A 12,083-nucleotide genomic window follows, 5' to 3' on the forward strand; every position below is an offset into this window, starting at 1 on the left:
TGCTAAACAAACAGGCACCATCATTACTGGTGTTATTACTTACTAAGAGGAGTGGGCACCAATCACAGTAGCAGAAAGGACCTATTTCTGCAAAGTAATCTGTTCTATGAGGACATATTACCAATGGTGACTGGCTATGAAATAGAAAGGCTTAAGACCAGCCCTTTGGGGAAAACAAACTCATATGTTACATGATGTCTTGGTATCTCTCCTGGGCCTCAGACCAGTGACGCCTCTCTCCAGCCTAGCAAGTGATGGTTCTGGAGAAGGTATGCATCGCATCAATACTACATGCCCTTCACAGGAGTAAGAAGATCTGGGCAAGATTTTTCCTCCCACTTTTGCTAGCAGGGGTATAAAAACTTGCCCTCCAGGGGACCTTTCCTTGTACATAGTGGCTGGGGCAATTCTCCGAGACCAGGCAACACCGCCATTCAAGAGAGCTGATCTTCTCCTAGCTATCCCTAAGAGAGGATCTTAGTAAGGGGCCACAGAGGAATCTTCCATACCCTTCCCAGGCTTTCCAGGTAAAGTAAGAACAAACAGTTCCATCTGCCACTGGAAAGATTTTGACAAAGTAAAAGGGTAAATTAATTTAGGAGATATGAAAAATGATCATAAGCTGTCTTTAAGAAAACACTTAACATTTTTCTGTCTCATCCTTTTTCTCATAAGCCAGCAGGTTCAGAGACCTTTCCCACTTTATCCCTAAGTCCTGGAAGCAGCCAGAAAGCCAGGACACTCTCTCATGGAATCTGTAGGATAAGCTGTTTTGTTTGACTGTTTGTTAGTTTGTTTTTAAAGGAGAGGGAGAGAAACATCAATACATGGTTGCCTCTCACACACCCCCATGCTGGGGACCCAGCCCAGAACCCAGGCACATCGTGCCCTGACTGGGAATCAAACCAGTGACCCTTTGGTTCACAGACACTTAGTGCTCAATCCACTGAGCCACACCAGCCAGGGCATGTTTGGTGTTTGTAACAAGATACTTCTTTCTCCTTTCAGAGTGGAAAGAATTCAACAGAAATCAACCTAGAACCTGCCCCAAATCATATAATCTAAATGGCACTTTGAAAGGCGTGTAAGGGTACAGCTTTGAAGGTCCATAAATTGCTGCTTTTCCTTTACACTCATATTACCCCTCAATTCTAACACCAATGTTTTCAGTTCCCTATTTAAAAAATATTAGTTTAGCCCTGGCTGATGTGGCTCAGTGGACTGAGTGCCAGACTTCAAACCAAAGGGTTATTAGTTCAATTCTCAGTCAGGGCACATGCCTGGGTTTCAGGCCAGGTTCCCAGTAGCGGGGCATGTGAGAGGCAACCACACATTGATGTTTCTTTCCCTCTCTTTCTCCCTCTCTTCCCCTATCTCTAAAAACAAATAAATAAAATCTTTAAAAAAATATGATTGTAAAAATAAAATGTATGAAAATGTATAGCCCAGAGAGTAAAGCTGACATATTAATATGCCAAATAAGTCAGATCCCTAAGGATAGTGAGAGAATCAAAAAGTGGAGTGTCTTGAATATTAACAATTTCCCAACACCTAAAAAAGAAAAATAGAATAGAACTTCTCAAAAAAAATTAATTCACATATTTTAAAAGTTGGCATAAGAAGGTCAAAGATTTGCCCTAAACTCCCAAATACATAAGATGCATTGTCTCCGCATCTGTGCCCAGATGAGAAAGCTTAAGAGTACAGTACACACATCAAAACAAGAATAGTTTTCACAGAATCATAAACCTGACAGCTGAAAGAAGACCTGGAGGTGTTGAGTGCAAGTGCTCCTGTGTACACACATCCCCACAACGTGGTGATCCTGACTGTAAGTGCTTTTGGGGCCTTGAAACTGGTTCTGATACACTGGCAGGAAGGAAATGGTCCAAACTGAGGGGGCTCAACAGTTCTAGATAAACATTCCTGATAATGCAAAATGCTTTGTTTTACCCCAAATATTACAAGCCCTGATTGCACACTATTTTAAATACTTAAGAGTATGAAAGGCTGACCACTTCCAGCTAAAAACACACTGATGCTGGCCCAGCAGAACAGCAACCTGACTCCTTTCCTTATCTTTCTTCCATGAAAACATTGAGATCAGAACACTTCTCCCTCCCAGGGTGCAAATTTATCAGGAAAATTACTGCCACCCAGAAGACTGCACCCAGCATTTTCCATGCTGCTCAGAGAAAATGAGGGCAAGGTGGGAGGAGGTAGGGCCACATATGGTGAGCCACTAGGGAATCTGACTGTGGCCAACTGGGTATTTATGCAAAATGACAGTGAAAAATGAGAAATGTGAAATTTGAAAAAGAAAACAAGTATGTGAATATTTCTTTACATTCCTTGCAGACAACCTCTGGTGTTAAATGACTTTTTGGGTAGAGTGAAAAATTCTTTATACATTTCATATGATGTGCATATACATATGAGCTAAGTTGTGTGTGTGTGTGCGTGTGTGTGTGTGTGTGTGTGTGGTTTCATATACCCAGTTCACTCTCTGGGTGACATCTTACCTGCCACTGGTTTCCAGCCTGACCAGGTACATAAGGTGCTGGGAGGCTCCGAAGGCTGTTCTTCACCGGGGATCCCCCAAGGGGGTTTCCCACATCCCCGGAAGAGGAATCAGCAGTCAAGGCCATGGAGTACTGTGGGTAGTTGTACAGATTGTTGTAGTAAGGAAACAGAGATGGCTGATAAAAGCTGCTGTAGTAGGCGGAGTCTGACACCAAATCAGGTGTGTTCTCCACGTGCCCTCTGCTGGTGACAGCAGGAATATCCTGGACAACCATACGTCCATCTAGAAAGAAAAAAAAGACAATATGGTATTAACCTCAGGGCTCTCAAAACTTTGCATCCCATGACAATCCTCCTCAAGATCTGCAGAGCTACAAAACAAGGTACCTGACCATGCTACTTCACCTGCAGCCAAAATGAAAGAGGCTTTGTAAGGCTGGCATAATTCTGGTGGTGCAGATGACAAAAGTCCTGCAGATTACTTTCACTAAGGATATCAAACACATTTTAAGGGTCATTTTAATTATATGAAGTCTGACCAGTAACTTCTATCCTAATATCAAGAAAATAGAGATCAAATCCAATTAACTTGGCTGTCCACAACAACATTCTTACAGCAAAATTATTTATAATTCATTTTAAATAGGTCACAAAAGAAAATCCCAGCATCCTAACTATGGTGGCCCATAGATATGTCAGAAAGTCAAAGCAAGAAGTTAAGAGTTTAAGCAAACATTGTTTCCTTTACTTCCTTCCACAGCTGATATCCTAACCTTCAGAAGGCTGGACAACAATTTAGACTACAAACTTCAGCCAGTTAGTAATTTTTTTAAGCTTTGTGGTCCACTCAGTTGCAGAATATACAAGTTGTTCCATGGTTATGTTTTATTCAGTAAAACTTTATCCACAGATAGTGGGCAAAAAAGGTACATGGGCTATACAGATTGCCAGCCCCAGGTCTGCACTTAAAACTGTGCCAATTCCATTAAACAACCAGATGGATTCCTGAGTAACCCTTTCAATGGACAGGTATTAAACCATGTTCGAAGGGTTGGTCCAGGTGCCTGAAATGGCTGCAAGACATCAGGCTACCCCTGCCCAACGGGAGGTCTACCATATAGGAGGAAAAATATGACAGGATTACAAATAATAACAAGGATTATCGATGCAGGAACACCATAAACTTTCACAAAAACTCAAAGGCTGGAAAGATGACTTGCAGCCTAGAAAGAAATTACAGAGACCTTCATAGGAAACCCTGCATCTCAAGGGTATTATGCTAAATGAAGTAACTCCAACAGAGAAAGACAAATACCATATAATTTCACTTATATGTGGAATAAAATAAACAAAATAAACTGAAAAAAAAAACAGAAAGAAACCCATAGATACAGCTGTCAGTGGGGAGACAGGGTGGGGGCTGGGAGAAAAAGGTGAGGGGATTAAGCAGTACAAAACTGTTACCAGTATTTACTGTTAGAGATGTGAATTACAGCATAGGGAATATAGTCAATAATGAGATAAATATATATGGGGCCACGTGTACTTGAAGCAGCACGAGAACTACTCTGTAAAGTACATGATTTTCTAACCACTCTGCTGTACACCTGAACCTAATACAGAATACTGAATGTAAACTGTAATTGAAAAATAAAAATTAATAAAAATAATAAAATTAAAAATGGAAAAAAAACTGCACCAGAGTTGCACCTTAAGAGAACAGGAAACAGGTAAAAAAAAAAAGAGAGAGAGAGAGAGAGAGAGAGAGAGAGAGAGAGAAAATGAGTAATGAGAAAAGGGCCCAAGGAACAAAGAAAAGCAGGAAGGTGGAAGGTAAATTTGGGTGCAAAAAGGAAAAGGGAGGTCCAGTCTGACAGGTGGACTAGAGCCAGGTGAGGGAAAGCCTCAGTCCAGCTCTCTGGCCTCTTGTCAGGGTGTGCCGGGAACCGCTGAGGATTTCTGAGCAAGGAGAGGAGAGGACAAGAGCCATGCTTGGGGGATTTATCTGATGGCAAAGCATTGGACAGGCAAAGGAGGAAAGACCAGGCACAGAGAGCCACAAGGGAGCCACTGACAAAGTCAGGGAGAGACCTAGAAGACTCAAACATAACTCAGGGGACAGGTGCTAGGAACCTGCGGGAGATGTAACTCAAACTAGAGGATAGATAGGACATCACAAAATAAGATGCAGGAGTAGACAAAGAAATGCAAAGCAGATATCTGGGACAGCAGGAAGGCTGGATGTGACAGAGGAGAGGGAGGTGGTAAGTCTGCTCCACTGAGGTGCCATAGGGCCATGCAAGTAAAAGAGACGAATGTGGGTGAGAGACTTGACACTTGCACTCATGGGAGAGGCTGACGTTGGAAGCTGGGGTTCAGGAGTCGCCACTGGGAAATTCTGGCTGCCTCTAGGGAGAGCAGGAGGGGGTTGTTACAGAAGAGCATATTCTGAGAAGAGAGTCAAGATGGCTGCAGTTGGGGAGAACTGAGGATAAACACAATAGCACAGAGGCCAAAGCTGACGTGAACTGCGGAGGAGGCAGGCTGTGCTGTCAACTGCTGCTAAGAGATCAAGCAAAACTAGTTCTGGAAAAGGCCAACAGAGGGTTAGGTTTTTCAGGACCTGTGTTTTTAGCACAGAAGGAACAAGAGGGCAAGGAAGCAATGAGGAAACAGAAGCGATGGTCCTTGTGTCTCACCAGAGGTGAAATCCAGCAAGTGGGCACCATGCCTGTAGGCTTCCCCTTGCCCTGTGCCTAGCACACTGCTGGCCACCTGGTGGTAAATATTTGAGACAGGGGTCAATAAATAATGGTTCTTCAAGTACCTCAACATCCAAATAAATGTGAGATGTTATTTCATTTTTAAAACATGGAGAAAGGCTAAGCATATGTAGGCAAGGAAAAGAAGCAAATGGAGAGAAATTCTCAGGACAATCAGTGCACGGCCTGGAGCCGGTGCGAGAAAAATGTCCACCAGCTGGACGTGTGGAAGAAGAAGAAGAAAACATACAACAGAGGACACGGCTAAAAGTGCACGCTCTGGACAACAAAATGTACTTTACTTCTCATTTTAAAGTCAGAGCTAAAGTCTCCTCTCTGAAAGGATACCAGACCCACCCACCTTAGGCTCCTGTCAAGCCACTTTTTATTACATTTCTCTCCTTTCTTCTCCTTTTCCCAACTAATGAGATAAAAATTCCAGTTCCATTATTCTACACTGTATCTGGAGAAGGAACATGTCCTCTTCAACCTCCCGCTGGTCCTTTCTCTTATTTTAAAGACCAACTTAGTGACATAATAGGTGGTTTTCACTCTCTAATTCTTTTGTTTTCCATGTCTTTATCACTTACCTAGTTATAAAAGCAATACAAACCTCACCAAAATGGTAAATTATATGAATGTTTACATCAGAAAAGGAGTGAGTGACATATTCTTACCACCCAGTCATAAGCATCAGTGTGACATCCATATATGATCTCACAGACATTTAGGAAGGCATTTCAGACGCTTAGCCCTGGGCCTGCAGTAGAAATAACTGGCTATCCCTTTGGGCCTGCCCTTCAAAAACAAGGTTCTTAATAAAGAAAGCACAATACTGTAGCAGATAAAAGAATTAAATAGAAACTGAAGAGCAGCAGTATTCTAGGATCAGGGCACAGGTTCCTGAATTTCTGGATTTCTTATCAGGCCTTAGTTTATCCAGCAACAAAATGTTGTCAGTAATACTCTCAATATAACAAGAGAATGGTTTCAATAAGCTGCATAGTAAACCTCAAATAAAATATTATGTCAGGTCAAAGCAAGAATTTGTTTGGCTACAGCTGATTGTAATTAGTTAACAATGACCTCACTTTCCTACTTAACCATATTTTATTTCCTACTTCAAATCACAATGAGCTTTAATAACAAGTTTTCTTTTCTTTCTTTTTTTAAAAGATTTCATTTATTTATTTATTTATTTATTTTTGAAGGGAGAAAGAGAGAGAGAGAGAGAGAGAGAGAGAGAAAGGGAGATAAACATTGATGCATGAAAGAAACATCAGTCAGCTGCCTTTCCCACACCACCAGCCAGGGACCTGGCCTGCAACCCAGGCATGGGCCTTGGCCAGAATCGAACTGGTGACCCTTCAGTTCACAGGCCAGTACTCAATCCACTGAGCTACACCAGCCTGGGCTAGTAACAAATTTTCTTAAAAGAATAAATTAAGATATATTTTGGAAAAGTTTCATTTCATACCAATATTTAAATAATAAAAAGCATTTGCATTCTATAAAAGTAGATGTTTAAATATTCTACATACTTAAAGTATTTAAACACTTTAAAAATTGGCCTTTGTAAAAGTACTGAGAGAACCTATTCTAAGGACACATAAAATTACTAAACTCTAGATTTTATAATTCACCCAACAGTATTTTCAAGTTGCCAATGAAAACATGTGGTCAATGTTAAACACCTTTATGACTCCCAGCCTTTTTCTGATGTTGCTAATAGATGGAAATTTCCCAAGGTTGAAATAAACTGCATGTGCCTAATCCAGTGGTGCTCAAAGTACGGTCATGGATCGGCAGCTCCAACACCACCTGAAAACCCGCAGAAATGCTCATTTGTGGATCCCACCCAAGACCCACGGAGTCTGAAGCTCTGAGGGTCGGGCCCAGCAATCTGAGTTTTAACAATGCCCTCAGAGGGTTCTGATGCAATCAAAAGATTGAGAACTGCTGGTTCACTCTCAGGATTCAAAGCAACTGCTTCATAAATTATCCTTAAAAATATGTAACCCCTGACAGCATCATTGTGACAGTCCTGACTATCAAATAAGAACGTGCAAAGGAATTCCACTGAATAAAGATGATGGGCTTCTACCTAAATCACTGCAAACCTCGAGCCACAAGCTGTGTGCTGTGAATTCTTGTATCTACAAACACGACCAACAGCATTCATCAGCAGAGAGGTCTGCAGGCTTGATCACTTCTCATTCCAATGCTCACATCTGTGGCTCCATACATTTACCTTCCACAGTTTAGTTCTTTGGTAAGCCTTCCCAATCCTTCTGCTACTTTATTTTGCACTAACATATGCAGTGTGAAATATGATTCACTCCTTCACAAGCAATCAATACACGAACACATGATAAATACCATTATCGATCTTGCAGTGTTATATGCTGGTTTCTGGGCCCGTGGCATATTAATAGTAGTTAACCAGTAATTCATTTTAAGGCATGTGAAGGCTCCCCCTGCCACACCTTCTCTAATGTCAAAATTCCCAGAGTTGTTGCACCTTGAGTCCTTTATGTTCACACCTGGAGCCAAAGTAGCCTTTCAATGACAACACCAAATCCCATAGCTTCCAATATGAAAGATCACATATCAAAACAAAATCTACAATTTTCAACAAGGACTACTTCTGATTTGCAATGATCTCATGTAAATGAGTAATTTATGTACACCAGGCATTATTTGCCTTCATCATCCATACCTTGCAGGTACCTTCACACTTAGCTTCTAGTTTTAAGAGTTACCAATCAGGAAAAATTGTTCACCACTAAACCTGATATCAGAGTTGTCGGCTGTGATTCATAGATGGAGAGGAGATGACAGCTACTGGAGTGGGGAGGATAGGGGGTGGAGGGATTCAGCAAAAAAGAAAAAGGACTCTTGGACATGGACAACAGTGTGGTCATTGCTGGGGGCAGGGGTATAAGGGGACTAAACTGTAGTGGGAAAAAATACAATAAACATTAGATTTTTTAAAAAAAACATGAGAGGGGAAAAAATAGAACAGGATTGTCTTGCCATCAACTAACATGTGCTGAAGGCTAGGAGGGCACAGAGAAAGTACAAGTCATTTTCCCCATTCTTTTTTTTTCTTTAAGGAAAATTAAGGTCTTTGTAAAAAGACTATATAACATTTGATGATGTCATGTCACAGACTCTAGAGGATGACGGTGGGGTACACTCTCACTGAAAGAAGGCTTAACTTGCTCAGCTCCCTGCTTTTAGGACCCTTCTCTGCAGGGCAATGCTTTGTCCAGATTAATCAGTTCCTGACATCATTAGGAACCACTGAGAAATCCATGCAAGGCTTCGGTACTCTTCGTCTACAAGGGAAAGAGCCTGCAGGGAGAAGTCGTTCCATGAGCTGACACCTCTCATACAACTCCAAGAAGGAAAGCTCACCATCCCAACTGAGGAAGTGAGTTGGTTTTCTGAATTAAAGCAGAGCCATCAGAGAGAGGGGCCTGATAACCAAGGCAGCAGTGTGCCTACTATTCATACCACTAACTGGTGACTGATAATGAACGAGCGACATCACCACACCTGTCACCTCTCCCCGCCACAGAAACAATTCATATTCAATGTAACAAACTTACTGAACACCTACTATGTGCAAGACAACCTGTTCAGTACCTTAAGGTGCAAAGGATATAATCCTTGATGCTACAGGTCTTGGCAGTAAGGGGAGATTCTGAAACACACAGGAGAGACTGGCCACAGTTATGGGAAAACACAAACTGTGTGTCAGGGAGGGCAGGATTAGGTCCCCTTCAAAGCACAAATTCTGCTGATGTTCACCCACTAATAGCCAGCCACTCTTGCACACAGGCACGCAATATGTGAGAGACTATGAAGATTTTTTTTAATGTAATTTGGTCCTGGAGGAATCTGTCAAATTCACTTTTCTTAGGGTGAAGGCTTTTCATAAAAAAAACTTGAAGTTGGCCTTTAAAGCCAGGAGTAGGCTTGGTTCAAAGGCATGGAAATGTCAATGTGGGATACAAAGGGATCTGGGGAAATGGAAGGGCAGGAGAGAGGAAGGGAGAGAAAGAGAGAGATACTGATTGATTGTTGAGTATGACTAGGTCAGAGGAACCAAGCAGGAGAAATGGAGAAGGATGAAAAAAATATAAAGAGGAGAAAAGCAAATCCAAGGAAGACAGGATTTAAAACAGGCTGCCTGCCCTGGGGCCACTGAAAAGCCCAGTAAGTAACAATCACAGCCATTGTGTGCAGCCACTCCCCAAGTGCTTGGCCAAGAACAAGCAAAAACAATCCCTGCCCGCTAGGAGCTTACCCTCTATTGATAAAGAGCGCAAGGAAGACACGAGTTTCTGGGACATCAGGAGAACAGGCTGCAGAGCGGGTGAAGCACAAGGTCCTGGTAAAATGAGAATGAAGGTGCTAACTGGATCTGAAAAGACACTTGAAGTTTAATTGTCACTCTGGGGTCCCAAGAATCAGCTATGGCAGCGTGGCAACCCCTACCCCATACACATTTGCACCTATTCATTTTTTAAGTATGTTTTATTGATTATGCCATTATAGTTGTCCCATTTTTTTCCTCCCCTTTACTCCCCTCCACCCTGCACCCCACTGCCTCCCACCAGCATTCCCACCCCTTGGTTCATGTCCATGGGTTGTACATGTAAGTTCTTTGGCTTCTCCATTTCCTATATTATTCTTAACCTCCCCCTATTTTGTACCTACCAATTATGCTTCCTTATCCCTGTACCTTTTCCCCCATCCCCCTGCCACTAATAACCCTCCATGTGATCTCCATTTCTGTGATTGTGTTCCTGTTCTCTTTGTTTGCTTAATTTGTTTTTTTATAGGTTCAGTTATTGATAGTTGTGACTTTGTTGTCATTTTACTGTTCATAGTTTTGATCTTTTTCTTAGATAAGTCCCTTTCCCTTTAATATTTCATATAATAAGGGCTTGGTGATGATGAACTCCTTTAACTTGACCTTATCTGGGAAACACTATCTTCCTTTCCATTCTAAATGATAACTTTGCTGGATAGAGTAATCTTGGATATAGGTCATTGCTTTTCATGGCTTTTAATACTTCTTTCCAGCCCCCTGTCTGTAAGGTCTCTTTTGAGAAATCAGCTGATAGCCTTATGGGGACTCCTTTGTAGGTAACTCCCTGCTTTTCTCTTGCTGCTTTTAAGATTTTCTCCATATCTTTCATCTTGGGTAATGTAATGATGATGTGCCTTAATGTGATCCTCCTTGGGTCCAACTTCTTTGAGACTCTGAGCCTCCTGGACTTCCTGGAAGTCTATTTCCTTTGCCAGATTGAGGAAGTTCTTCATTATTTTTTTCAAGCAAGTTTTCCATTTCTTCCTCTTCCTCTTCTCCTTCTGGCACCCCTATGATTCAGATGTTAAAACATTTAAAGTTGTCCCAGAGGTTCCTAAGCCTCTCCTCATTTTTTTTGAATTCTTGTTTCTTCATTCTGTTCTGGCTGAATGTTTATTTCCTCCTTCTACTCCAAACCAGTAATTTGAGTCCCAGTTTCCTTCTCTTCACTGTTGGTTCCCTGTACATTTTCCTTTATTTCACTTTTCATAGCCTTCACTTTTTCCTCTATTTTGCAACCATACTCAACCATTTCTGTGAGCATCCTGATTACCACTGTTTTGAACTCTACATCTTAACTCTGCATTTTGAACTCAGCAACGTAAGTTGGCCATCTCTTCGTTGCTTAGTTCTTTTTCCGGAGTTTTGATCTATTCTTTCATTTGGGCCATACTTCTTTGTCTTGGAGCAGCTCTTACATTATAAGGAGCAGAGCCTTAGGTATCTGCCAGGGTGGGGCAACCCACTTGGCTACCTTGTGGCACTGTCTGTGGGGAAGGGATTCAAGATGGAACAGTTGCTTGGCTCTCAGCAGGCTTTCCCCCACTGCCCAAAATCAAACTGGGCCATTTTGGTACTGGTACCCAGGTGGGTGGCTTTTTGTACATTCTTGGACCCCATGGGCCTCTCCAACAAACTGTCCTATGAGGCTGGGAGTTTCTCCTGCTGTCATAAACCCCACAGGTTCTTACAACCAGAGGTTTGAGACTTTCTTTTCCTGCGCTGGAACCCTAGGTTGCGCAGTCTGTTTATCCCCAGTTTTTCCTCCCTGTTTATCTGCATGCAAATGTGGGACCACCCAGTCCTCCAGTTGCTACATTGCTGCACACCCTCTTTGCCCCAGCTGCCTGTCTTCACCCCTTCTACCAGCCTAGATGAATGTTTCCTTCTTTAACTCCTTGGTTGTTGTGCTTCTATACAGTTCAATTTTCTGGCAGTTCTGGCTATTTTTTTTTTAATTTGTTGTTGTCATTCTTTTGGTTGTACAAGGAGGCAAAGCATATCTATCTACACCTCCATCTTGGCCAGAACCTTTTTTTAAAGCCTCACATTCTTACTCACAGGGTTCTGCTCTCCCTTCCCTGGCTCCTGCTCTCTCTCTGTGTCTCCCCTTCTCCCCTCTGCATGAGCCTCAGAATCCCCCAGGGCCACCCAGGGAAACTGTGAGCCCTACAGTGGGAGTCAGATATAGAGAGAATGCCTTTTCTCTGACTTTACTAGAAAATGTCTCATGACCATGAAGCCTATCTCATGGCCACAAGGGTTTTCTCTCTTTAGGCCAGTTCAGAATTTTCTATCACTGGCAAGATACCAGCAACAGTGTGGGACTCTGTCAACACCTCCCAGCAGATTGGAGAAGACAGTGCCACACAACAGGCCAGCAGCAAGGCTTAGAAGGGAGGGGAAGGTCCCCA

At 42.3% G+C, this 12,083-nt stretch overlaps 1 protein-coding gene across 2 annotated transcripts in view; it reads right to left on the bottom strand.

The window, feature by feature from the left end:
- Positions 1-12,083, bottom strand: part of DMRT1 (doublesex and mab-3 related transcription factor 1) — a 93,662-nt gene that overhangs the window by 54,675 nt on the left and 26,904 nt on the right. For both annotated transcript variants that reach the window (XM_045840917.1, XM_045840916.1), the window contains one exon: positions 2,523-2,806. In XM_045840917.1, coding sequence (XP_045696873.1) covers positions 2,523-2,806 — 284 coding nt within the window. The remainder of the gene's footprint in view (positions 1-2,522; positions 2,807-12,083) is intronic.

The sequence above is a fragment of the Phyllostomus hastatus genome, unplaced genomic scaffold, assembly GCF_019186645.2.
Source record: "Phyllostomus hastatus isolate PE091 unplaced genomic scaffold, TTU_PhHast_1.1 phas_contig_34, whole genome shotgun sequence".
NCBI lineage: Eukaryota > Metazoa > Chordata > Mammalia > Chiroptera > Phyllostomidae > Phyllostomus > Phyllostomus hastatus.